Genomic DNA, 24,342 nt, shown 5'->3' with positions numbered 1-24,342 from the left:
ATGGCGCTGCTCCGACGCCCGACGGTGAGTGGGCCCTGCGACCCCCTCACATGGATGGGGGCTTCTGCCCCGCACGTCCCTCAAGTTCCTCTCACTTTTCTCCAGCTACTACCCTCGTCTTCCAAACCGGCGCTGCTTTTCCCTTCTTCCTGTCTCCAGGTTTTCCTCGCGTCCCTGCCCCTGCAGCAGGCCTTCTCTGGCCAGCCTCTCCCCACCTCCGGCCGGTCTCCGACTCACCTTTCCCTTTTCCACCCCTTTCCCTGCCCTAGGGTGGAAGAGGTGTAGGAAAGGGCGTTGAGGGTGGTGCCTGTCTAGTGAGTCTCTCAGCCAGTGCACACCGAGCGATCCTCAGGTGCTGTTTGTTGTAAGAGTGCTATCCAAATGCAAATTTTGGTAATTTCTTTCCCTTTTTCTCGTAAGTCGACCAACTAAGGAATCTGTTGTGGAGGATGGGAGGAGAAGGACTGGAAGAAATTCCATAGTTAGTAAAGTGTTCTGAATATTTCATTAATCAACAGCCAAGGCCTTTTTTTTTTTTTTCTTTTCATATTTTGCTCTGTGTTTCCCCTTTATTTCTGCACATTAAATCTTCCTGGCTAAAGTGCACTAATGTTTGGGTGTGTCCTTTTAAGAAAATTATTTTTTACTCAAATGTAATAGATTTTGCATATAATTTGGACCAGTATGGCAGCCTGAGAGAAAAGAGTTCAAATTAATTTATTTCACCTTTGCAAAAAATCAACATGTCATGATGTTGTGGATATATTTCCTGTGGGCTTGAGTGCTGTCTGAACCTGCTTTTGTTCTGCTGAAAGCAGGATGGCCCTGACACACCTGAGTTCCATAGTTCTGGCTAAAAGGCTGGTGAAGAGCTGCCAACTTTTCTTTCCAGATGAATTTAAACTTAATTATATTACCAGGCTTCAACTCACAACCATTAAACTTTCAAACATTTAAAAAAAAAAAAAAACAGGCAATTGCTGCTGGAAATATCGCATAGTGTGCTTGATAAGAATCCTAATAGATTGAAGACATTGAGTATTTAATTCATACCTCTTTGTGGATCTGATTCAAACTGATGAATAATTTCTTTCTAATCTATCTCATAGAATTCTTTAATAGTCATATTATTTCTATTCAAAAAAGTTTTCCCCTGCCCCTCTGTCTATCCTGGTAGGTCCACTCAGTCCCCTGCTGACAATTTGTTGAGTTTTGTAGGGTTAGGACCCAACAACTCTTAGTATAGAATATGTTCTTCTTTTCTTATGAAATGTTCAATTACATAAACTTTTTGTATGAATTACTTTTCCTAGCAAGTTGTGTTGCTAAGCATAATCTGTCTAAAGCAAATTGTTGTTTGTTGTTATATGCCATTGAGAAGGACCCGACTCATAGCAACCCCTTCCTGGGTTTCTGAGACAGTTATCACTACGGAAGTAGATTGCCGCATCTTCCTTCTGAGGAGTGGTGGGTGGGTTTGAACCACCAGCCTTCTGGTTAGCAGTCACGTGCCTTAGGCACTATGCTTTTTCTTTCCTAAAATTCCAACTTTCCCCATATTTAAGAACTAAAACTCTTTCCCAAGAAAATTATTTCCCAAGTACACTTAGGATGCAATTCTAGAAGTACTCACTCGTCCATGCCAAGAAATTTGAAAGATACCTACATGGCCAGCCAACTGGAAGAGACCCATATTTGTGCCCATTCCATGGAAAAATGATCCAACAGAATGTGGATTATCAAACAGTATCATTAATATGATATACAGTCAAATTTTGCTGAAGATATTAAAAAGTGGTTGCAGCAGTCCATTGACAGGGAACTGACAGAAATTCAAGTGGGATTCAGAAGAGGATGTGAAATGAGGGGTATCATTGGTTGAAAACAGAAAATACTAAAAAGATGTTTACCTGGGTTTTATTGACTGTGCAAAGGCATTTGACTGTGTGAATCATAACAAATTATGGATAACATTGTGAAGAATGGGAATTCCATAACACTTCATTGAGCTCATATGGAATATGAACCTAGACCAAGAGGCAGTTGTTCAAATAGAACAAGGGATTAATTCAGGGTTGTATCCTTTCATCATATTTATTCAATCTGTATGCTGAGCAAATAATCTGAGAAGCTGGACTATATGAAGAAGAACACAGTATCAGCATTGGAGGAAGACTGATTAACAACCTGCCATATGCAGATGATGTGACTTTGCTTGCTGAAAATGAAGAGGACTTGAAGCACTTACTGATGAAGATCAAACACTACAGCCTTCAGTATGGATTGAAACATTAAACAAAAATCCTCACAACAGGACTAATAAGCAGCAGCATGATAAATGGAGAAAAGATTGAAGTTGTCAAGGATTTCATTTTCCCTGGATGCACAATTAGCGCCCATGAAAGCAGCAGTCAAGAAATCAAATGACATATTGCATTGGGCAAATCTACTACAAAAGACCTATTTAAACTGTTAAAAAGCAAAGATGTCACTTTGAGGACTAAGGGGTGCCTGACCCAAGCCATGGTATTTTCAGTAGCCTCAAATGCATGCAAAAGCTGAATAGTAAATAAGGTAAACCAAAGAAAAATTGATGCCTTTGAATTATGATATTGGCTAAGAATATTGAATATACCATGGACTACCAGAAAAACAAACAAATCTGTCTGGGAAGAAGTACAGCTAGAATACTCCTTAGAAGTGAGGATGGTGAGACTTCCTCTCACGTTTTGGACATATTATCAGGAGGGACCAGTACTGGGAAAAGGACATCATGCTTGGTAAAATAGAGGTTCTGTAAAGAAGAGGAATATCCTCAAAGTGATGGATTGACACAGTGGCTGCAAGAGCAGGCTCAAGCATAGCAAAGATCATGAGGATGGTGCATCACTGGCAGTATTTTATTCTGTTATATATAGGGCTGCTATGAGTTGGAGCCAACTCGGTGAAACCTAACAACAAAAACAAGTACCCTTAATGTAAGAGATTGCTCTATGGCAGGTTCATTTAAAAAGACTGTGTCTCTAAAAAATCATGTCTAAGAAAACTCTTTCTAGAATGGCATAAAAATCAAAGCTAGTTTAGGTTTTAAATATCTAGATTTTAAACAACCAAGCCTATTATAGCTTTTTAATGTTTTGTCCTAATTGCACTTGTTAGGAGCTCTGGTAGCATAATGCCTAAGGCACTTGACTGCTAACCAGAAGGCTGGCGGCTCAAATCCACCAGCCACTCCTCGGAAGGAAGGTTGGGCAATCCTACTTCCGTAGTGACACTGCCTCGGAAACCCAAGGTGGGGTCGCTATGAGTCGGGGCCAACTCGATAGCAAATAACAACAACAATTGCGCTTGTTATCCATCTCTATAAAGGATTGCCTTAAATTTAAAGGAATCTCTAATAAGTGACTTGGTGCTATGTGGAAAATAACCATTTTTCTATGAAGTTTTAAAGTTTCTTATCAGTCCTCATGAATACTCAAAATACCTTTGGAAGGTTAGTGGGAAAACCTTTACTATAGATGAAGTAGACAAGTGATTTGCCTAACTTAGAGTGATGTTATCAATCACACAAAGCATTTTTAGGCCTAATGTGTGCCTTTCTCTCTCAAGTAAATGTGATCATATTCACCTTTCCCCAAACAATTGTGAATTTGGGTATCTGACGTTAGCAAAGTATTGCAAATGATCTAAACTCTACATTATTTTTTTTCTTTTTTAGGTGTGCAGTGATTTGGAAAATGTTGACAAAGAAATTAATTCTAAAACTAAGAGTCATGTGACTGTCAGACGGGGAGTTTTAGAAGAAATTGGAAATAGAGTTACAACCAGAGCAGCACAAGTAGCAAAGGTAACTACCATGCAGATTGTGTGCATGTGGGTGCTGAATCTGTATAGCACTGGAGCAAAACTCACTGGCTTGCTCTACTCACATTTCTTTTTTTAGAAATCTCAGAACACCAAAGTACCTGTTCTAACCACCAAAACAACAAATGTCAAGAAACAACTAAAACCAACTGCTTCTGTGAAACCAGTACAGATGGAAGTGTTGGCTCCAAAGGTAGGAAGTTCTGAATTTACTAACATACCTTTTAAAGTGGCCAGTTTTTAGCCTGTAAGAATGCCTTTGTCATCAGTACAACTTTTGAAGAACATTCTACTTTGAAGCAAAAGTGTAGGAAATGAATACATAGATCTCTTTATGTATGCAGTGGCACTTTAATTTAATGTTATAACTTTGAATAACAAAGTTAATTACCTTAATATACACATAAATTTAGAGTTCTCAGAGTGCGATTAGGTGGGCTTTATTAAAATAATCCACTATAAGGATGAACTTGGCCTACGAAAATGTTGGAAACTCACAATTCTGAGAGTAAACTCATGTAAAAATAAGGTTATGCCAAAATTCTGTGATTTTTGTAGTCTGTGAAAATTGTAGCCTTTGTGACTGGTTAGCTCGGTAGGAATTAGAATACTAATGGGCCCATTGGCTTGTTCACCATCCATCATGTTCAAGCTCCTATGTACATTTATTCATAAAATACCTGACAATTACTATGATACAGGCACTATTGTAGGTGCTAAGAATGTAACAATAGCTATATATATATATGTTGTTGTTATGTGCCATGGAGTTGGACCCAACTCACAGTGACCCCTCCTTGGGTTTCTGAGGCAGTATCACTATGGAAGTAGATTGCCCTTCCTTTCGAAGAGTGGCTGGTGGGTTTGAACTGCCAGCCTTCTGGTTAGCAGTCAAGTGCCTTAGGCACTACACTACCAGAGCTCTAATAATAATACTACTACTAATAATTTTAAAACAGACAAAAACAAACTAAAAAAAAAAAAATTGGAGGCATGGCAGGGTGCCCAGGCTCTGTCCAAGCACACAGACTGGGATGGAATTCCTGCCGGCCCAGAAGGTGGGTGGAAGTGTGGGATGGCCGCACCTCTGTTCACTACAAGGGTGTGGGGTATAAGAATAACAAGGGAATGTCACACCTTTCCAGTCCTTGGCATCCGGAATGTCCTTGTGGTTCCCAGTCCTTAAGTTCCCCTGTTCTTAAGTCCCTGGAATCTGGGAGAATGCTGTCACTTTAAATATCCAAAATGGTCAAACTGCTTGTAAACATTCAAAATGGCTGACAGAAGTCCACAGCTCCGCCCACCATCCTCTTTGCTGCTTCCCCTTTTATTCACCAGCCATCAGAGCAGTCCTCCTGTGCAGTCCCTGGGTAGCGGGGCCAATTTTTAGGTTAATTCTTAGGTCCTACCACAACTCGGCAATATCCAAGCTGTCTGTGCCATCAAGATCACTGCCAGACCACAGCTCCGTATGTCCCTTTTTTTGGTGTTTTCATGAAAATTCTTCTACTAGTTGGAGTTTAGTCTACTTCTATATCCTTCCCTTCAAGGCTCAGGGGTCCAGGATTATCTTCCATATCTGTGTTAATTGGTTCCCCTTTTCTTTGTTGGAGAGGGTCTGTGCAGTCTTTCTGCCTATTCCGCCATCTAACTGGAACTCCCCCATACACACACACACACACACACATATTAGTATGTATGAAAATTTTAAATATGAAACATTGGAATATATTTAGGAAAGGTTGAGTAAGAGATTGCTTATCTTTGAAAGACTTATCTAGAAGAGGGCATATATACCTGGAAGTTAAATTAGCAATCCTAGAGAATGCTGCTAGAATCCCCTTGGATGGATGTCAAATGACTGAGACAGACCTAAGTGATACCCTTTGGAAAATGCACCTGTAGGAGAGAGAGAACACCAAGGGACAGAGTGATCTGGAGAAATGCCATGGTATAAATGGGATTTTAAGGATGATGCCAAAAAGGAGAGCAAAGCAACAACAAAAATAAAGGCACTATAGTGGAAATAGGCCTATAATCATGTTCTTTGGGCAGAGGCTGCCTGTCTGAATTGGTTCAGAAGGTCTGTGTGAGGAAGAAGAATATAAAGTTGGGAAAAGGTTACAGCTGGACTTGAAGACCTTGGAATTTGGATTTTATCCTCTTAGGCAGTGTTATGTATTGAATTGTACCTTGTAAAATATGTGTTGTAAATCCTAACCCCTATATCTGTGGCTATAATCCATTTGGGTATGGATTTTCTTTGTTATATTAAGAGACCTATCAGAGAGGGTGTATTTTAAGCTAATTATCACCTTTGAGACAGAAAAAGAGCAGAGATTGTGGTAGATGCCATGCCACATGAATATCACAGAGGAGCCAAGGAAAAGAGATAAGGACCTTCCCCCAGAGCAATGTGAGAGAGAAAGCCCTCCCCCACAGCTAGCACCCTGATTTCAGACTTCTAGCCTCCTAAACAATCAGAAAATAAATTTCTGTTTGTTAAAGTCACCCACTTGTGATATTTCTCTTATAGCAGCACTAGATGACTAAGACAGGCAGTGAGGTGAAAAACTGGTGAAGAGTTTTGAGAAGGGGAGAAATGAAAGCCATGTAGAGTATCCATGGAAGAGGGAGGTAAAGTAGGAGGTATTACAATTGTCCTCACAAGATGATAAGAGTCTAAACTACCCCAGCCTTCCCCTCAGCACTTATCCCTGTGTCTATATGCTTACCCTTATGTCTGTATCTCTGTGGTATGCTAAGAATAACATTGACTGTAAATACAGTATTAAGTTAAACCAGAACTCCTCAGGGACATCATCCTATGTATTTAGAAAGAATAATTTGGGTATGTTGAATGGGGTATAGGAGTGAGACCCTTAAGCACTTGTATATTTGAGAAATGATTTAAGGAAAATATTGAAAAATAGAGGAAGTCAGCAGAGTAAGGTAGTTTTGGGGAAGGTATACTGTTTGGCTTAGATTTGTTGAGGTAACAGAGGAATAGTCACTTGAAAATGCAACTAGAAATGTGCCAGTGACATCAGAGTGAGAGGGGCATACGAGGGAGCCTTCTATGTAGAGGTGATGGCTAAAAGCAAGCTGCTGCTTATAAGACAGAAAGGAAAAAAAAAAATCTTCAAATCAAGAATGAAAGTTTGGAACAAATAACTGTGCTGGCTCAAGATTAACCTTCCTTTAAGAGGGAACCTTCCCTTGAAGGTTTCCACTGACCTCATAAATAACAAAGCCAAAGGCAGATTTTTAGATCTTGATCTCTTGACCATGTGCTCCATTTTATATGGGTGATTGTTTGTTTCAGGATAATTTGGCATTATGTTTCAAATGGTTATTCTTCATACTCAAAAAAATCTGTTTTTAAAATGTATCCTCAGAAAATGATCAGAGATACCTTATTTGAAAGATATTTAAAAGGTCAAGGACTTTTAAATAGTGCTGTAATAAGTCTTATGTAGCAGAGAAATGTCATATAATAGGAGATCAGTTAAATCCACTTAATAAAATACTATACAACCACAAATATATTTTCATAGAATATTTAAAGATGTGGGAATGCCTGTTTTAGGAGGTGGAAAAATCAAGTTGCAACACAATATATACAGATTTGCTTTAAAATTGTGCATGTATATGCAGAATATTAGTTATTTTTAAGTTTGTGTTGGGCTTAAGATTAATTTTTATTTTCTTCCTTAACATTTTCATACTTCTTGCTGTAGGTACATATTACTATTAGAATCAGAGAGGAAGGAAAAAATAAAATACTACTAATAATAAACAAAGAACCAAAAAGCGTAATGGAAAAATAAAAGAAAAATTGTTTACTGCTATGATCTCCACAACTCCATTCTTTTCTGGGTTCCCTTTACTCCACATCTTCTTGGCTGACTCCTTTTTCTCTAGATTCCTTATAAAACTGAAACTCAAACTCATGTAAGACTCATGACTTAGGCCACAGTATTACAGATAGAGAATTATGGCCCTCGTAGCACAGTGCTCATGTGCTCAGCTACTAACTAAAAGATTGGCAGTTCAAACCCACCAGCCACTCTGTGGACAAAATGAGGCAGTCAGCTTCTATAAAGATTTATAGGCTTGGAAATCCTATGGGGCAGTTCTGCTCTGTCCTTATAGGATCTCTATGAGTCAGAATCAACTCAACGACCACGATTTTTTTTTTTTTTCAAACTCAGTTCATATAAAAATCATTTCATTGGATGTTCTAAGTTTTAGAATACATAAGGGATTAATGAGCAACAGTTATTTGCAATTCAAATATACTTCTCCCTGAGGAACATAGTACAGAAAAGGCCATTAAATCCACAGCTTAGATAAAGCCCTCTCCTAACAGGTAAATCTCTCTGCTTGTCTGTCTGCTGGTCACTGAGGTGAGCCCTCTTAGCTTTTACTTTGTTACCTGTTTTGTCTGCAAAAAGGAACCCTGGTAGTGTAGTGCAACTGTTAAGTGCTCAGCTGCTAACTGAGGTTGTTGGTAGGAACCTACCCAGATGCTCTGCAGGAGAAAAACCTGGCAATGTGTTTTTATAAAGATTACAGCTAAGAAAACCAAATGGGGCAGTTCTACTGTCATATGTGGGGTCACCATGAGTCGAAACTGACTCCACCACACCCAACAATTGTCTGCAGAGCTATTGCTGTTCCTTCTATAGCCAATCCCTAGAGCTGTGGAAATGCACAACAGTTTCCAATAATATTAAGCTCTGGATAGCTTATAACATGTATCCATGAAAGCATACATTCCAAAGTTTCTAACTGAAATCACACTGTCCTCCCTGCGAAACTAGAAGGCAGGTTTCTTCCTTTGCAGAGGATGAAGAAACTGAATCACCAAAGGCTTTGGGTGAGACTCAGATGCTTATTTCCTGCAATTTTTGAAGAAAACAAATTGGTTTTGCTGACTCACGAATGAATTTTGAAAGGAAGAAGAACACTTTTTACTGACCACTTGTTTGCGGGCTCTGAGAAAATAAGTTGAATAAACCACCTATTCTGTCTTCAAATAGCCCCAGTCAAGTTGGGGACCGAAGGAGTAAAAGGGTGAGTTATAACATCCCAGTATAGAGACAGACATGAGCCTAGGAAATGTACTAGGTCATAGTGGCTAAACAATCTGATGAATTTTGAGGGTTATAGGTGATTTAAACACCAAAGTCAGTGATAGTCATTATTCAAGTACATGAATGTTTTTTGGCCTAACTTTTCCTAATGCAAAAACTATATATAAAAGGCAAATAAGCACAGCTCTATATTTTTTTATTTTTTAAAAAAGTGTTTTTTAATTACACAAGAAATATATAGTCATAAAAAAGCAAAATAATATAGAAGTCCAGAGACTACTCAGACTGCCCTTCTACTTCCAAAATTCCATTCCCTAAAGCTAATCGAGTAACAAGAAGCCGTGGCAGCACAGTGGTTAAAGTGCTCAGCTGCTAACCAAAAGGTCAGCAGTTGGAACGCACCAGCCACTCTTGTGGGAGGAAGATATGGCAATCTGCTTCCATAAAGATTTACAGCCTTGAAACCCTCTGGGGCAGTTCTACTGTGTCCTATACCATACCATACCAAACTCACTGCTGTCGAGTTCGTTCTGACTCATAGTGACCCCTCTTTGGGTTTCTGAGGCAATATCTCTATGGAAGTATATTGCCCAATCTTCCTTCCAAAGAGTGGCTGGTGGGTTTGAACTGCCCGCCTTCTGGTTAGCAGTCATATGCATTAGGCACTACACCACCAGAACTCCTGTCCTATAGAATCGCTATTAGAATGGAATCAATGGCAATGGGTTTGCTTTTCAGTTTTAATCGGGTAACTGGCTTTACCTTTCTAGATTTTTGTGTGTACCTATCTCTCTCTATGTATATCTTTGCTCTGTTGTGGATGAGGTTGTCTCTCATTGGAGCCAACTCCACAGCAACTAACAACAACAATGTATCCACATGTACTCATTTATTAGTACAAATAATGAATTGTCTTAGAAGTTTTTCTAGGGTCCTTTCCTTTTGTACTTTATTGACATTACTAATCTATCATACATTTGGTAAATGAAAGTATTCAATGTTTTATCAAAACTCGTGTAAATACCTTTATAAAACTCACTGCCATCGAGTCAATTCCAACTCATAGTTGACCCCTCCTTGGATTTCCAGGGTGGTAGTATCTCTACAGAAGTAGATTGTCCAGCCTTTACTCACCCTCCACTCAGCTCCTCACCAAAAAGGACCTTACCAAATTAGGCAAAATTTCATATTCTCATTGTGTCTTAGCGCCCTGGTGGTACAGTGGTTAAGGCATTCGGCTGCCAACCAGAAGACTGGTTGTTCAAACCCACCAACTGCTCCATGAGAGAAAGATGTGTCAGTTTCCTTCTGTAAAGATTTACAGCCTTGGAAACCTTGTGGGACATTTCTACTCTGTACTGTAGGGTTACTGTGAGTCAGAATTGACTTGATAGCAGTGGGTTTTTTGGGGGTCGTTGTTTCTGCTCTTTTTGTTCATCTCCGATACCCAACATTGTTCATTTGTTAATCTAGCTTGAAGGTTTTTATTCTTAGACCACTTCTGTCCTTCACAAGTTTGACAATGAATTGTACATGTTGAAATTGTTAAGATGGCAAATATTTTGTTATGTATATTTTCACCATGATTTTAAAAATAAAATTTGTAACAGTTAACTACTTGGTGCGGTTTATTAACCTTGCATGTAGCAGACATTGGACAGAAGATTACATGGTTGGTCCCATAGGGCTCTGGCAACTGTCTGAACAGATTAATAGAACCTTAGAGATAGTCTTAGAATAGTTCAGCTATGTCAGAATTGACATGGAATTGTTTTCAAGAAATTGCAAGTTAAAAGCCAGAACAAATATCTTTGTGTCATCCTGGAGGCTTTCGGATATGGCTAAACTCTGGTTCACTTTTGAACAGAGCAGTGATAAATATTCACAACTGGAAGGAAGGAGCTTTTCCAGAGGTGTACCAATAATGTTTACTTCTTTAAACCAGGATGACCTCCTATCCTGGGGAGGAAGGTAATGCTTATCCTTGAAAAGGAGCTCTGAAACTGAAACTCCATCAGCTTCTTAAAATGCACATCTGATTCCATTCATGTTTGCAAAAGTCCTTCATTGGTTTCACTTTACCTTTGGATAAAATCCAAATTCTAGTGCAGTTCTTGATCACTTTTCCAGCCCACCTTCTCACACTTAACCTTGCTATGCTTCCATCAAACCAAATCAACCTGCAGTTCTCCTAATTACTGTATTACGTTGCTTCTCCTGGCACTTTGCATGGGGCTTTCCTTTTGTTGCCTCATCTTCTTTCAGGTCTTTTCCCTCTGGGGAACCTCATCTAGGTTTCTCTCCAGATTCCAATGTAGCTCTTTCACTGATTCTAGCCCCTTGAGGTTCTCAAATTCTTGAATAAATGGCCTGCAGACCATTTGCTCACCCAGCCTTCTGTCAGTTTAAGACCACTGATTTCAGGGGGAAGAGCACGTTTTGAATTACTTTAAAAAAATTTTTTTTTCTTGTCTAACACTGGAAACTGTAATCATAGAGCTTAAGTGGAGATTTTTTCCTGTTTCTATTGACTAATTTTTCTCTACTTATATGACAAATTTTTCTGCTACTGAGTAGGTCTAGGAAATTTTTTAAACATTCTATTTTTTGGTGGAAATATGCACAGCAAAACCTGTTCCCATTCCCTAGTTTCTACACATAATGATTAGTGACATTGGTTAAATTCTTCACATTGTGTCAACATTCTCATTATTTCTGTTCTAGTTGTTTCACTTCCATTAATCTCCCTGCCCCCTTTTCATCTATGTTTTAAAATAGCTATTCATCTTTTTAATGCATATTTAAATTATGTGTATGTTTTATTATGCAGCCTTCTCTATGAGTTTTGTATGTTATTACATTAATACATATTCTTTATGGTCAAGCAGTCCTATTAGGTTTCACTTTGAGAAGTACTCATTAATCTTTTTAAGAGTAATATTTTACTTATTCCTCAATACTTAGTACTTGTTTTAACTGATTTATGAATTTTTAATTTGTGTGATTTTTATAAAAATTACCCAGTAAGCATAATAAAATAAAATAATGGGTTGTACACTTGCTCAGTCTTTGATTCCTCCTCCTATCTTATTCATAGACTGGAGTATGCTATTCTACTTCTCAGTTGCTAGTTTCTCAAATTAGAATAAATTAGTTGAACAGAGGAAAATGTTACACTTGTAGAAGAGACTACTGCTGAAGAGAATGATCAGTTTCAGTAATCTCTGAACGCACATAGCTAAATTTCTTTCATTTAATAAATATTTGTTCAGTACCTACTCTGTGTCAGGGATTATAATAGGTATTTGAGATAACCTTAGGGGACCAAACCAATTAAAATAAATAAATGCTCATTTAGGGAACATTTGAGCACAGGTAGATAGAAAATAAACAATGAGCATAATATATAATTCTATAGTATGTTAGAAGATTATATATTCTATGGGAAAAAAACAATAAGAAAGATTCGACATATGTGTATGAAAGGGAAGTGGAATGGGGGGGCAGGTTTTCTGGATAGACCTCATTGAGAAGATAACATTTGGCAAAACTTGAAGGTGGTGAGAATGTACCCATGTGGATATGGGGGCAAGAGCATTCCCATTAGAGGTAGCAGGGGAGGCAGAAGCTCAGCAGGCTGGAGTGGCAAGCCAAGGGGAGGAGTAGGAGATGGTTCAGAGGACAAGGAGGGGCTAGGGAGCAGATCATGCAGCATCTGTAGGCCATTGTGAGGACTTAGGTTTTTATGTAGAGTACAGTTGTTGTTAGTTGCCTTTGTGATGATTCCAGTGCATGGTGACTCCACGTGTGTTGAGTAGAACTGCTCCGTAGTGTTTTCAAGGTGTGACCTTTTAGAAGCACGTTGCCAGCCCTGTTTTCCGAGGCACCTCTGGATTGGAACCACCAACCTTTCATCTAGTAGTTGAACACAACTGTTTGTGCCACCCAAAGCTCCTAGAGTGAGATTAGAGGAATATTTCTTTAAAAACGTCATCTACTATATCTTATACCTCAACATAAAGAAAACAAAATCCTCACAACTAGACCAATAAGCAGCATCACAATAAATGGAGAAAAAATCAAAATTGTCAAAGATTTCATATTACTCAATTCTACAATCAACAACAATGGAAGCAACAGTTAAGAAATCAGACGATGTATTATTACACTGGGCAAATCTGCTGCAAAAGACCTCTTTAAAGTGCTGAAGAGCAAAGATATCTTTTTGAAGACTCAGGTGCATGTAACCAAAGTCATGATATTTTTAATAGCCTCATTTGCATGTGAAAGCTGGACAATAAATAAGGAAGGTTGAAGAAGAGTTGATGCTTTTGAATTGTGATGTTGACAAATAATACTGAAAGTACCATGAAACACCAGAAGAACTAACATCTGTCCTGGAAGAAGTGTAGCCGGAATGCTCCTTGGAAGCGAGAATGGGCAGATTTCATCTTACCTACTTTGGTCATGTTGTCAGAAGGGACTGTTCCCTGGAGAAGGATATCATGCTTGGTAAAGTGGAGGGTCAGGGAAAAAGGGGAAGGCCCTCAAAGAGATGTATTGACACAGTGGCTGCAATGATGGGTTTGGGTATGGCAAGGATTGTGAGGTAGGACCAAGCAGTGTTTTGTTTTGTTGTACATAGGGTCGCTGTGAGTTGGAGTCAACTTCATGGTACCTAACAACAACAACAACGAACTATATCTTTTTGAACTTTGAAATTTGTTTAGGCTTTAACATATTACAAAAACGCATGTGATATTGATCTTTAAGCCATTTGGCTGCATACATATTTTGTCATTAAGGCTACTTCTAAGGTGGTAGTAAGTCATGTGCTTTAATTTGTTGGCATAGGGTCCATCTTCCACACATGAGGATGTCTCCATGAAGGAAGAGAATTTGTGCCAAGCTTTCTCGGATGCTTTGCTTTGCAAAATTGAGGATATTGATAACGAAGACTGGGAGAACCCTCAACTCTGCAGTGACTACGTTAAGGACATCTATCAGTATCTAAGACAGCTTGAGGTGAGCAGGCCTTGTGTTTTGGTTGTACCAGCAACATGGAGTTTCCCATAAACCTGGAAGGAAAATGAGCTCAGCTTTTTAAAATTGCAATTCCACCAACAGGTTCTGCAATCCATACACCCACGTTTTTTAGATGGAAGTGATATCAATGGACGGATGCGTGCCATCTTGGTGGACTGGCTGGTGCAAGTCCACTCCAAGTTTAGACTTTTGCAGGAAACACTGTATATGTGTGTTGCTATTATGGATCGCTTTTTACAGGTAATTGGGGGTTCAGAAATTTCACACCAACAGCTCATCAAACATTGCTTTTATGCTTTGGGGATAGAAAGCTAAGATGTGGTTCATCTGAGGGAAAGACCTAAAGCCATTTTAGGAGAAGCCTAAGAACTTCAGGTGCTAAAAAGGGAAGTAAAGCAAACGTGTCAAGCTTTATCTTTGGTGAAGCTGACTGATGCTTTGTATCTTTTGAGTGGTGCAACCTGCTAAAAAGTGCTCAGGGGGACATAACTGCATTGGCACAATCATTCATCAAACACAGACAATATACCATCAGATAGTCTGAAAATCACTCTGAAGCTTGTGGTGCCTTTGGACCCTGGTTTTCTAGGCCTACTTGCACAGTTTCCAGAGTTTGGTACTCTTTGGTATTAAATTTCTCTCTAGAAAATGAGGAGTATGACTAGATAACCTCAAAGACTCCAGCCAGCTCTGACATTGAATACCTTTAGAAGTAAGAGGGAGGAGGCAGAATTAAAAGTAAATAAATAAGAGAAAGTATGTGTAGTGAACTGAGAATGTGAGGCAATGAAGAGGAATGTGAGAAAATAAGCTAAGAAATGAAGTGCTCTTCAAGATATTTATCAACCATTAAGACACAGACACTGACCAGTCAGAAGAGAGGCCAGAGATAAACCACAGATAAGGATTTATTTAAAATCAACATTTGTGATGTGGGTTCAGATTAAGTACAAATTCTACCCAAACAATACAGTAATATCGTAATTATGTTTATAATAATGACCCTGAAGTACTGCAAAATCCTAAACAATCATAGCTTCAGTGGTTTTCAGTTTATATTCCTCATAGGGCAGGAAAGCATGGCAATATTTTAGGTAGATTTTCAATAATGAGTGTTGAAGCAAGAAAAAAGCAAAGCCCAGTTAAATAAAAATATTAAGCAAAACAGTTATTCCCTAGACCGAGATATGCCCTGACTCCGAAGCATTATTGAAAGAATCTTCAAGCTGAATAAATGTACTTTTGGTGAGGATTAAGGAAAAGTTTGAGCCGCCCCCTTCTCTGCCACTAGGAAGCCATTACATTTCTGCTTTTTTGCTTCGCTTTATTTCCATTCAGACCACTTAGAGTACCAATCCAGGGATGCCATAAACACTCAAGTCTGCATGATGGGGGAGGAGCAGTGACTAGGAGTTTTGTTGTCAGGCTTGGATTCATACCTAGTCATACCCTACTCAATAACTGAGTGATCTTGGCTAGCTTCAGAATCTCTCCTTAGACCATCTACTTTAAATGGAAATAAAAACACATACTTGCTAGGATTTTTATGAGGATCTGAGGAGATAATGTGCTAGAGTCTTAGCACAGTGCTGGGCACATAGCATAGTACTTAATCATTGAAAGACAGTTGCCATATAGGTGGTGGTACTTAACATTTAGGTCTCTTTTGCCCTTAAGAGGGGCATGAGCAGGGATGAAATGCAGTTCTCTAGGACTTAGTTTCCTCTCACCATGCTCTACCCAAAGAAGCAACCTACTTGTTAGATATGACTTTTGACATAGTTTTGCTTCAATTAGATTCAGCCAGTCTCTCGTAAGAAGCTTCAACTGGTTGGGATTACAGCTCTGCTCTTGGCTTCCAAGTATGAGGAGATGTTTTCTCCAAATATTGAAGACTTCGTTTATATCACAGACAATGCATATACCAGTTCCCAAATCCGAGAAATGGAAACTCTAATTTTGAAAGAATTGAAATTTGAGTTGGGTCGACCCTTGCCCCTACACTTCTTGAGACGGGCGTCGAAAGCTGGGGAGGTAAGTGCTTCTAACTTTGTGGGAGACTTTATTTTGCTGTTTGAGGTCTCCCTCAGAAACATTGATCTACATACTCTTGATTAAAAGGAACCTTATGAACTTATAGGAGGCATCTGTTAGGTAAGTCCTAATGCTTGTTTCATCACTTCTTAAGAAAAAAGACCTCACGCTCTGTATCTGTAATATACTGTGCAATAGAGCAGTTCTTGTGAGGATAAGTGGAGTAAGAAGATTTGAGTTCCTAGACCTTCACCCAGAATTTTGCAAGATATTTATAACAGTTGTGATTCTTACTGTCATTTGCTATTCTTTCATAGGTTGATGTTGAACAGCACACTTTAGCCAAATATTTGATGGAGCTGACTCTTATTGACTATGACATGGTGCATTATCACCCTTCTAAGGTAGCAGCAGCCGCTTCCTGCTTGTCTCAGAAGGTTCTAGACCAAGGAAAATGGGTGAGTGGTGCATTTAAGAAGAAATCAGTTAGGTTATAGTTTAGGTCCTCTTGATATGAAAGGATGTAGCCTTTCCATAATGCTATCCTTGAAGCAGTTGTCCAAAGCCTTAAAAGAAAGTTTCTTAGAAGAATCCAAATGTCCTTCTACAAAAGTTGAGTATACCATGGTACACAAATGCACTGAAATGGTGTGGTTTCCAGTTTACTTTGTTAAGTGAAAGTCATAAGCACACAAGCAAGACAAGGCCAAAGCCTGACTTATCTGGCCCATAAAGACACAGTGAACCACTGCTACGGTAGATAAGATGCCTGCTCCCTGGGTCTTTGTCTCACACCAAAGAGGATCAAGTGAAAAAAAGGGGGGGACCAGGGCACTGTAATGCAAGTTGTGGGATATTCTCTTGTTGAGAAGCCAACTCAACTGCTGCCAAACTCACTGCCAACGAGTCAATTTGGACTCATAGTGACCCTAAAGGTCAGAGTAGAATTGCCCCATAGGGTTTCCAAGGCTGCAAATCTTTACAGAAGCAGACTGCCTCATCTTTCTCCCACAGAGTGATTGGTGGGAAGTGGTTTTATGTTCCGCAGTTATGAAAAGGGTGGAGCAGGCAGTTTCATCATAACCCAGGGGATGATGAGAAACTATGTCATAACAGCCTCCCAGGGGACAAGAGGAAGGAAGGAAAGAAGGAGATGGTTTGAGGCAGCTCCTCCCAGCATCCTCTGTTGGTTGTTGAGGATTAAAAAGTATTTTGCTAAGATAGGTTAACTAGTTCAAGCCTTTGCCTGGGCTGCCTGTATAGCTATATGTAAGGTTACAAGGGGGCCATGGTGGGAACCTTTCCCTGCACAAGTATATACAACATTTTACATTTTATGTCAGAAAGAAGGGGAAATAAACTAGAAATTAATGAAAATGGATACATATGTGGGTAAGTAGACATAAGGTAGAAGGCTGAGGATGGGAGCAGAGCTTCTGATTGTAACGTTTTATATAGTTTTGACTTTTGAACAATAAAAATGCATAAAATGTTTTATGCAAACCGGAAAATGGAATTAAAAAGAAACAAAGTAATTATCAAATCAGTAAAAGAGCATGGAGGAAAGAATTAATTCAAATACCTTTGTTTTGATTGAGGTGAAATTCGCATAACATAAAAATTAACCATTTTGAAGTGATCATTTCAGTGGGTGGTATTTATTACATTCACAATGTTGTATAACCACCACCTCTGTCTCACACCAAAACATTTTCATTACCTCAAAATGAAACTTCTTACCTATTAAGTGGTCAGTCCCCATTCCACCCGCCACCCTGGCCCTTGACAACCACCAGTCTGCCTCTATCTCTATGGATTTACCTATGCTGGATATTTCATGCAGTGAGTGACCTTTTGTACAAGTATTTGAATGCCTGTTTTCAAATAACTTTTGAACATAGCATTCTTTCTTTTTTTTTTTTTTTTTTTTTTTTTTTGTAATGATAACATACACAACAAGACATTCACCAATATAACTTGCCCATTTACAGCTCAGGGACATTGATGACATTTTTCATGTTGTACCACCATTATTGTTATCCTTTTCCAAAATATTTCACCACCATTAGCATAAACTCAATGCCCTATAAACAAAAGCTTCCCCTTTCCTCCCTCCCTCCTACCCCTGGAACCACTAATAATCTTTGGTGTGTATATATATATAAAAGCTCTGGTGGTGTAGTGCCTAACGCATTTGACTGCTAATCAGAAGGATGGTGGTTCAAACCCACCAGCCACTCCTCAGAAGAAAGACTGGGCAATCTACTTCCACAGAGACACCACCTTTGAAACCCAAGGAGGGGTCACTATGAGTCGAAATCGACTCCACAGCAGTGAGTTTGGGTTTTTTGGTTTATATATGGAAGGTTGGGCAATTTACTTCCATAGTGATACTGCCTCAGCAATCCAAGGAGGGGTCGCTATGAGTTGGGTCCGACTCGACGACACACAACAACAAATATATAAACTATCTGGGGCTTTTCCCTCCCCATCCCTGGTAATCAACAAAGTTTTCTTTTATATATAAACCTTTCCTTTTTAGAATAGTGGACTGTAATATTTGTCCTTCTGTGATTGACTTATTTCATTTAGCATAATGTCCTCCAAGTTCATCCACATTATGTGGTGTTTTGCAAATTCTGTATTATTCTTTAGTGTTACATGGAATTCCATTGTGCATATGTACCACAGTTTTGTTATCCATTTCTCTGTTGATGGGCACTTAGACTGTTTCCATCTCTTCGCTACTGTGAGTAGTGCTGCAGTGAACATGGGTGTGCATATACCTATTTGTGTCCTGACTCTGAGATTGCATTCTTAGTGGGAACAAAGTTGGACAAAACAAAGGAACAAAATGATAAGGATATTTGAAGTATACTTAGTAGGTTTGTTGCTAATAGTAATAAGACATTGTAATTCTGAAACTATTTTATGTATCTTGTAGGATAAACCAAATAAATGTATTCCAGGTGTTAAGCATTAAAATTTTCACTATAAAAGAGAGAAAACATTGTAAAAAACTGAAAACAAAAACCCCTATAATATTAAGTATGATTTGGAACTATCAGTAAATTCATAATGGAAGTATCTAGAAACAATGACAACCCAGTAACAATGAACATACCTAGTGCCTAGATCTTGGATACTAAACACTGTTATCCTCTAGGCACTAGGGCTTCTTAGATAAATGGCTGATTACAGGGCTACAGCAGGGAAAGTCCAACTTGTGCCAGAAAGCAAATAATTCTCAAAGACTAATGAATGGGGTCATAGAAAAAGGACACAGGAAATAGCTTGAAGGAGCTCTTACTAGCCATGTTTGTTTAATTTGGGTATCAAAAAGAATAATGACCACAATACATTCTAATGCATTAAAAAAAAAAGAAGAAGAATCCACGTCTTTAATGCCTTAATAAACTGAGTTTTTTTTTAGTAGAATGCAAATTAAAGTAGAAATGATGATAGAAACTCATTGTTTTTTAACTTCCAATGTAATAATTGACCCGAGCAAGGATCACTAATGGATGCTAAAATCAAAGATGTCACTTTGAGCACTAAGGTGTGCCTGACCCAAGCCATAGTATTTTCAGTTGCCTCAAAGGCTGTGAAAGCTGGAAAGCAAATAAGGAAGACTGAAGAATTGATATCTTTGAATTATGATCTTGGCAAAGAATATTGAATATACCATGGCTTGACAGAAGAACAAACACCTGTTTTGGAAGAAATACAGCCAAGAATGCTCCTTAGAAACATGCATGGCGAGACTTCATCTCATGTATTACCATCAGGAGAGACTAGTTCCTGGAAGAGACATCATGCTTGGTAAAGTAGAACGTCAGCCAAAAGGAGGAAGAAACTTCATGAGATGGGTTGACACAGTGGCTATGAGGATGGGCTCAAGCATGGCTATGCTGGTGAGGATGCTGCAGGACTGGGCAGTGTTTTGTTCTGCTCTGCTGTTCACAGGGTTGTTATGAGGCACAACCTAACAACAACAACAAAATCATTAGGTGAAATAACTTTGGAGAACAATATTCAAATCTCAAAATATCACCCCACAAATACTAGTTCCAAAGAAAACTGTACCCTTAAAATGGAGAAATCTGGCAGTGACCTCCTTAACTATATAATTAAGGTAGGCATCACCAGTGGTGGGATCACCAGACTTAATGTGTCTACTAATGCAATAAGGAGTATACATTTTCACCTATGTAGTAGTCATGCTAAAAATGATTGACACTGGGGTGTGCTCAGAGCAGGGTGCCTAAAGAGTGGCTTCTCTGTTTATAACACACCTAAGAGGAATCTGGGTTCGTTGAGATAAGGGGCACAACTTATGGCTTTCCTGTGAACAAAGCACACCCTACACATGTCTTCCCTCCACCTCCAAGTGGCTCCTGGGTAATGCTAATAGGAGAGGGTTCACTATTGGAGGAAAGACTGTAGTATTTAGTTGGGGAGATTGCCACCTAGAGCTTGCCCAGTCCATGGCATTTATGGGCCATCTTAGCAATAATGGCTTTGAACTTCTTTTTTCAAGAAAAAAAAAATGTTGACAGGAGACAATCAGATATATCCAGAATATGGAACATTTTCAAAGTAACTGGCTTGTATGCATCGAAAAGTCAGTGTCAGAGCTAAAAAAGTAGAGATTATTTTAAATTAAAAGAGACTAAAGAAAGACACAACAACCAGAAGTACTGCATGTACCTTGAATACCCTGGATTGAAAAAAAAAAAAAAAATCTATAAAAGACATTTTTGGAATAATTGGGGGAAATTTGAATATTGATACTAAATGATAAGGAATTATTGACAATTTTCTTATGTGATAATGGTGTGGATAGGTAGGAAAATACTTGCTGAAACATTTAGGAGGAGCATGTCATTTTCAAATGGTTCAGCAAAAATGTGTATGTGTATGTATGTAGAAAGAAAATAGCAAAATGTTAACTATTGTAAAACAATTTGTCAGTCCTCAAAAGTCATAGAATTACTATATGATTCAGCGATTCCATTTCTAGATATATACCTAAAAGACTTGAAGGCAGGAACTCAGACAGACACTTGTATACCAATTTTCATTGCACTGTTCACAACATCCAAAAGGTGGGAACAACAACAAATGAATGGATAAGCAAAATGAGGTCTATACATCTAATAGAATATCACTGAATTATAAAGAGAAATGCAGTCTGATACATGCTTTGACATGGATGAAGCTTGAAAACATGCTGAGTGAAATAAGTCAGGCACAAAAAGGACAAATGTTCCCAAGTATATAAAATATCTAGAATAGCAAATGCATAGAGACCACTGTATAGTAGTGGTTTCTAGGGGTGGGAGAGAGTGGAAAATGGGGAGTTACTGCTTAAAGGGTGCCAAATTTCTGTTAAGGGTGATGGAAAAATTTAGAAATGGATAGTGGTAATGGTTATACAGCATGGTGATTGTAATTGATGTTACTGAATTGTATACATAACAACAGCTGAAATGGAAAATGTTTTGTTATGTATATTCGACCACAATAAAATAAAAAATTTTTAAATGTTGATTGATGAATCTCCATGAAAGACAGACATATTCATTATATGTATGTTTATGGTTTTATTCTTTCAATTTTTCTGAAATTAAAAAATTTATTTGAAATTAAAAAAAATAGTAAGTTTGAGGCAAAAAAGCCACTGACAGATCGTACATAGGCCTCATGCTGATGGCTCATTTTCCCCAATTACTTTACTCTTAAACCCATTTCTTTGGGCCGTAAAACCTATTAACAGTAGGCCTCCCAGTTTTCTGGGAATTGATTTCACAATAGCAGTTGTTGTTGTTGTTGTGTGCCTTCGAGTTGGACCCGACTCATAGCAACCCCTCCTTGGGTTGCCGAGGCAGTATCACTACGGAAGTAGTTTGCCCAACCTTCCTCGGAATCACAATAGCAGTAGTTGTGCATTATTCCAGTATTCACACCAGCTTAGTTCTTTTTTCCTTTCAAACTACTTTAGGATTAAAATTAAATTGAGGTTTATTTTCCTATTCAATTCCACAAAGTTTTTACTGTACATAGGAATGTATTTTAGCTTTGAAAATTTTGTCATGTAATTCTGAAATAAAGTCAGATTACGTATCTTCATGCATAGTAAGCCTTATCTGTCAATAGCTGTTCTTTTGCTGGAATCTTGTTTAGGAGGCTAGGTCACCAGGCTGGAAGAAGTGGCTTCTCAGGGTTCTTCCTGATCTCTGGTACCTAACTACACAGGGCCCAAGAAGAGAGGTCTAGGTAGTCGTAGTTCTTCTGGATGTGGTAGATTGCTGCCTGTGGTAGTTTAGTTCTTCATTTTGAGCCTTTTGCCTTAACCAACAGTGTGGAAGTCTGGGTCTGGCGCTCACTGACAGCTCTGCCATGCAGGGTTCTGATGGAGGGATATGCAAGGTGGGCCGGGCCCAGGCCTTTGCCTACACTGTGCAGGGGGCATTTGTTGTTTTGTTTTGTTTTTACTCTGTCCCATTTTAATTCTTTTTAAGAATTAAAAAATAAAGGTAGGCCTTACTTGAAGTACGGTATATACCTGTGCAAGGAGCCCTGGTAGCACAATGGTTAAGTGATCAGCTGCTAACCTAAAGTTTGCTGGTTCAAACCTCGTACCAGTGATTTCATGGGAGAAAGGCCTGTCAATCTGCTCCTGTAAAGATTATAACCAAGAAAACCCTATAGGGCAATTCTACTCTGTCACATGGGGACATCATGAGTCCAAAAAAACTCAATGACACCTAGCAACAACAACACATACCTGTGCAAGGGTGGGGAGGGTGCCATTGACACTTGACTTAGCCTAGACCTAACAATATCTTAATTTAGCCCTGTCTCAGGGCCAGAATAAACCTGACTGCATTAGCTTTGCTGATACTTAAGTGTGGTTAGAACTATGACTGGATTTCTGGGAGGTAAGAACATTCTTTTACAACTTTTACATAAGTAACATCTTTATGTGCAAAATGTGCTCTTCTAAGGAGGAGAGGCTTTGTGGTGCCCCTCAATGGCTCACTTACATCATCCTTTTCTTTGCCTTGTGTTCTAGAGCTTAAAGCAGGAATATTACACTGGATATAAAGAGAATGAAGTATTGGAAGTCATGCAGCACATGGCCAAAAACGTAGTGAAAGTAAATGAAAACTTAACAAAATTCATTGTAAGTACTGGCTTTCCCTAAGCTCTGGAAAGCATTGGACTATGGGTTGTGTGTGTGCTTTCATGTAAATATATTACGGGTTATGTGGGAGTCAGTTTAGTATAAATTGTTTATACTTTTCTGGTACAGTAGGCGATAGAGCATATTGGTGAGCCCAAATTCTTTTGAAAGTAGACTTTATCTTTCTTTGAAACAAAGTAGATGGGCCTGGTTTGTAGTCAGCCAGTCAGTGTATATGCTCCATTCTCATGCCAGCAGCCTGGATACTAGCAGGCAAGGAAGGCTGGTAGGCATGTGATCAGGAAGAGCTAGGGCATCTTGAACGGCTGTGTGGAAGTCTTGAGTATTCAGGTAACATTATCCAGGATCTTTTGGGACTGAAAGACATCTGATTAACAAACATGGTGAACACAGGGACAGGAAGCCCTTTTAGGAAGCAGCCTAAAGCCTGGTATCTGTCTCTCTGTGGCCCACATACAGGAGTCAGAAGAGACTTGGGCTTGGCCTGCACTTGTGTAGCACCAAATAAAGAGTCTGGCGACAAAGGGCAAGAGAAGAGTCTCAGTATGACTTGCTTTCTTACATATGACTTTAGCATGATTTCACATAATGTAGAAGCATCATGTATTCTCAGTACTGAGGGTGTTGTCTGGGATCTGCCAAGTACTAGTTGCCATTATTGCCCATTATTGCTGCCAGTCTCAGCTAGCCTTTTCTGTCCAAATGGCACTTTGGTATGATAATACATCTCTCATCTCTCTGGTAGCTTAGGAGAGTCCTTGAAGTCATGTGTTCCCCCATCACCTGTGCTACCAGATGAGTCTTATTCATTAATAGGTATGGACAGAAATGCAGGAACAATATGTTGTGACTTCAGAGTTCTCACTGGTACCCTACCATCTGGAGACTGGGGTCTAGCCCTTAGGTATTTGTCAGTTAGATAGGAATGAGGTGTAAGTCGGAGCGCAGGGTGTGTTTAATCACAAATGCCTTCTGCAGGCCATCAAGAACAAGTATGCAAGTAGCAGACTCATGAAGATCAGCACGATTCCTCAGCTGAACTCCAAAGCCATCAAAGACCTTGCCTCACCTCTCATGGGAAGGCCCTAG

The 24,342-nt window shown here is 39.0% G+C and overlaps 1 protein-coding gene and 1 non-coding gene across 2 annotated transcripts; both read left to right on the top strand.

Annotated features, from left to right (window-relative positions):
* CCNB2 (cyclin B2) lies at positions 1-24,342 on the top strand. The gene is made up of 9 exons (XM_007958376.2): positions 1-24; positions 3,719-3,847; positions 3,944-4,057; positions 13,818-13,988; positions 14,091-14,249; positions 15,807-16,043; positions 16,361-16,501; positions 23,122-23,232; positions 24,232-24,342. Exons 1-9 carry the CDS (start codon positions 1-3, stop codon positions 24,340-24,342), a joined length of 1,197 nt encoding a protein of 398 aa, XP_007956567.1.
* Positions 20,285-20,414, top strand: LOC122151888. Its single transcript, XR_006164327.1, has one exon. It is a non-coding gene; the product is annotated as a small nucleolar RNA SNORA11 (small nucleolar RNA).

The sequence above is a fragment of the Orycteropus afer genome, unplaced genomic scaffold, assembly GCF_000298275.1.
Source record: "Orycteropus afer afer isolate SDZICR_OR568_19922 unplaced genomic scaffold, OryAfe1.0 scaffold00015, whole genome shotgun sequence".
NCBI classification, from domain to species: domain Eukaryota; kingdom Metazoa; phylum Chordata; class Mammalia; order Tubulidentata; family Orycteropodidae; genus Orycteropus; species Orycteropus afer.
The sequence above is the reverse complement of the archived record's forward strand: the minus strand, read 5'-3'. Positions and strand labels throughout refer to the sequence as shown.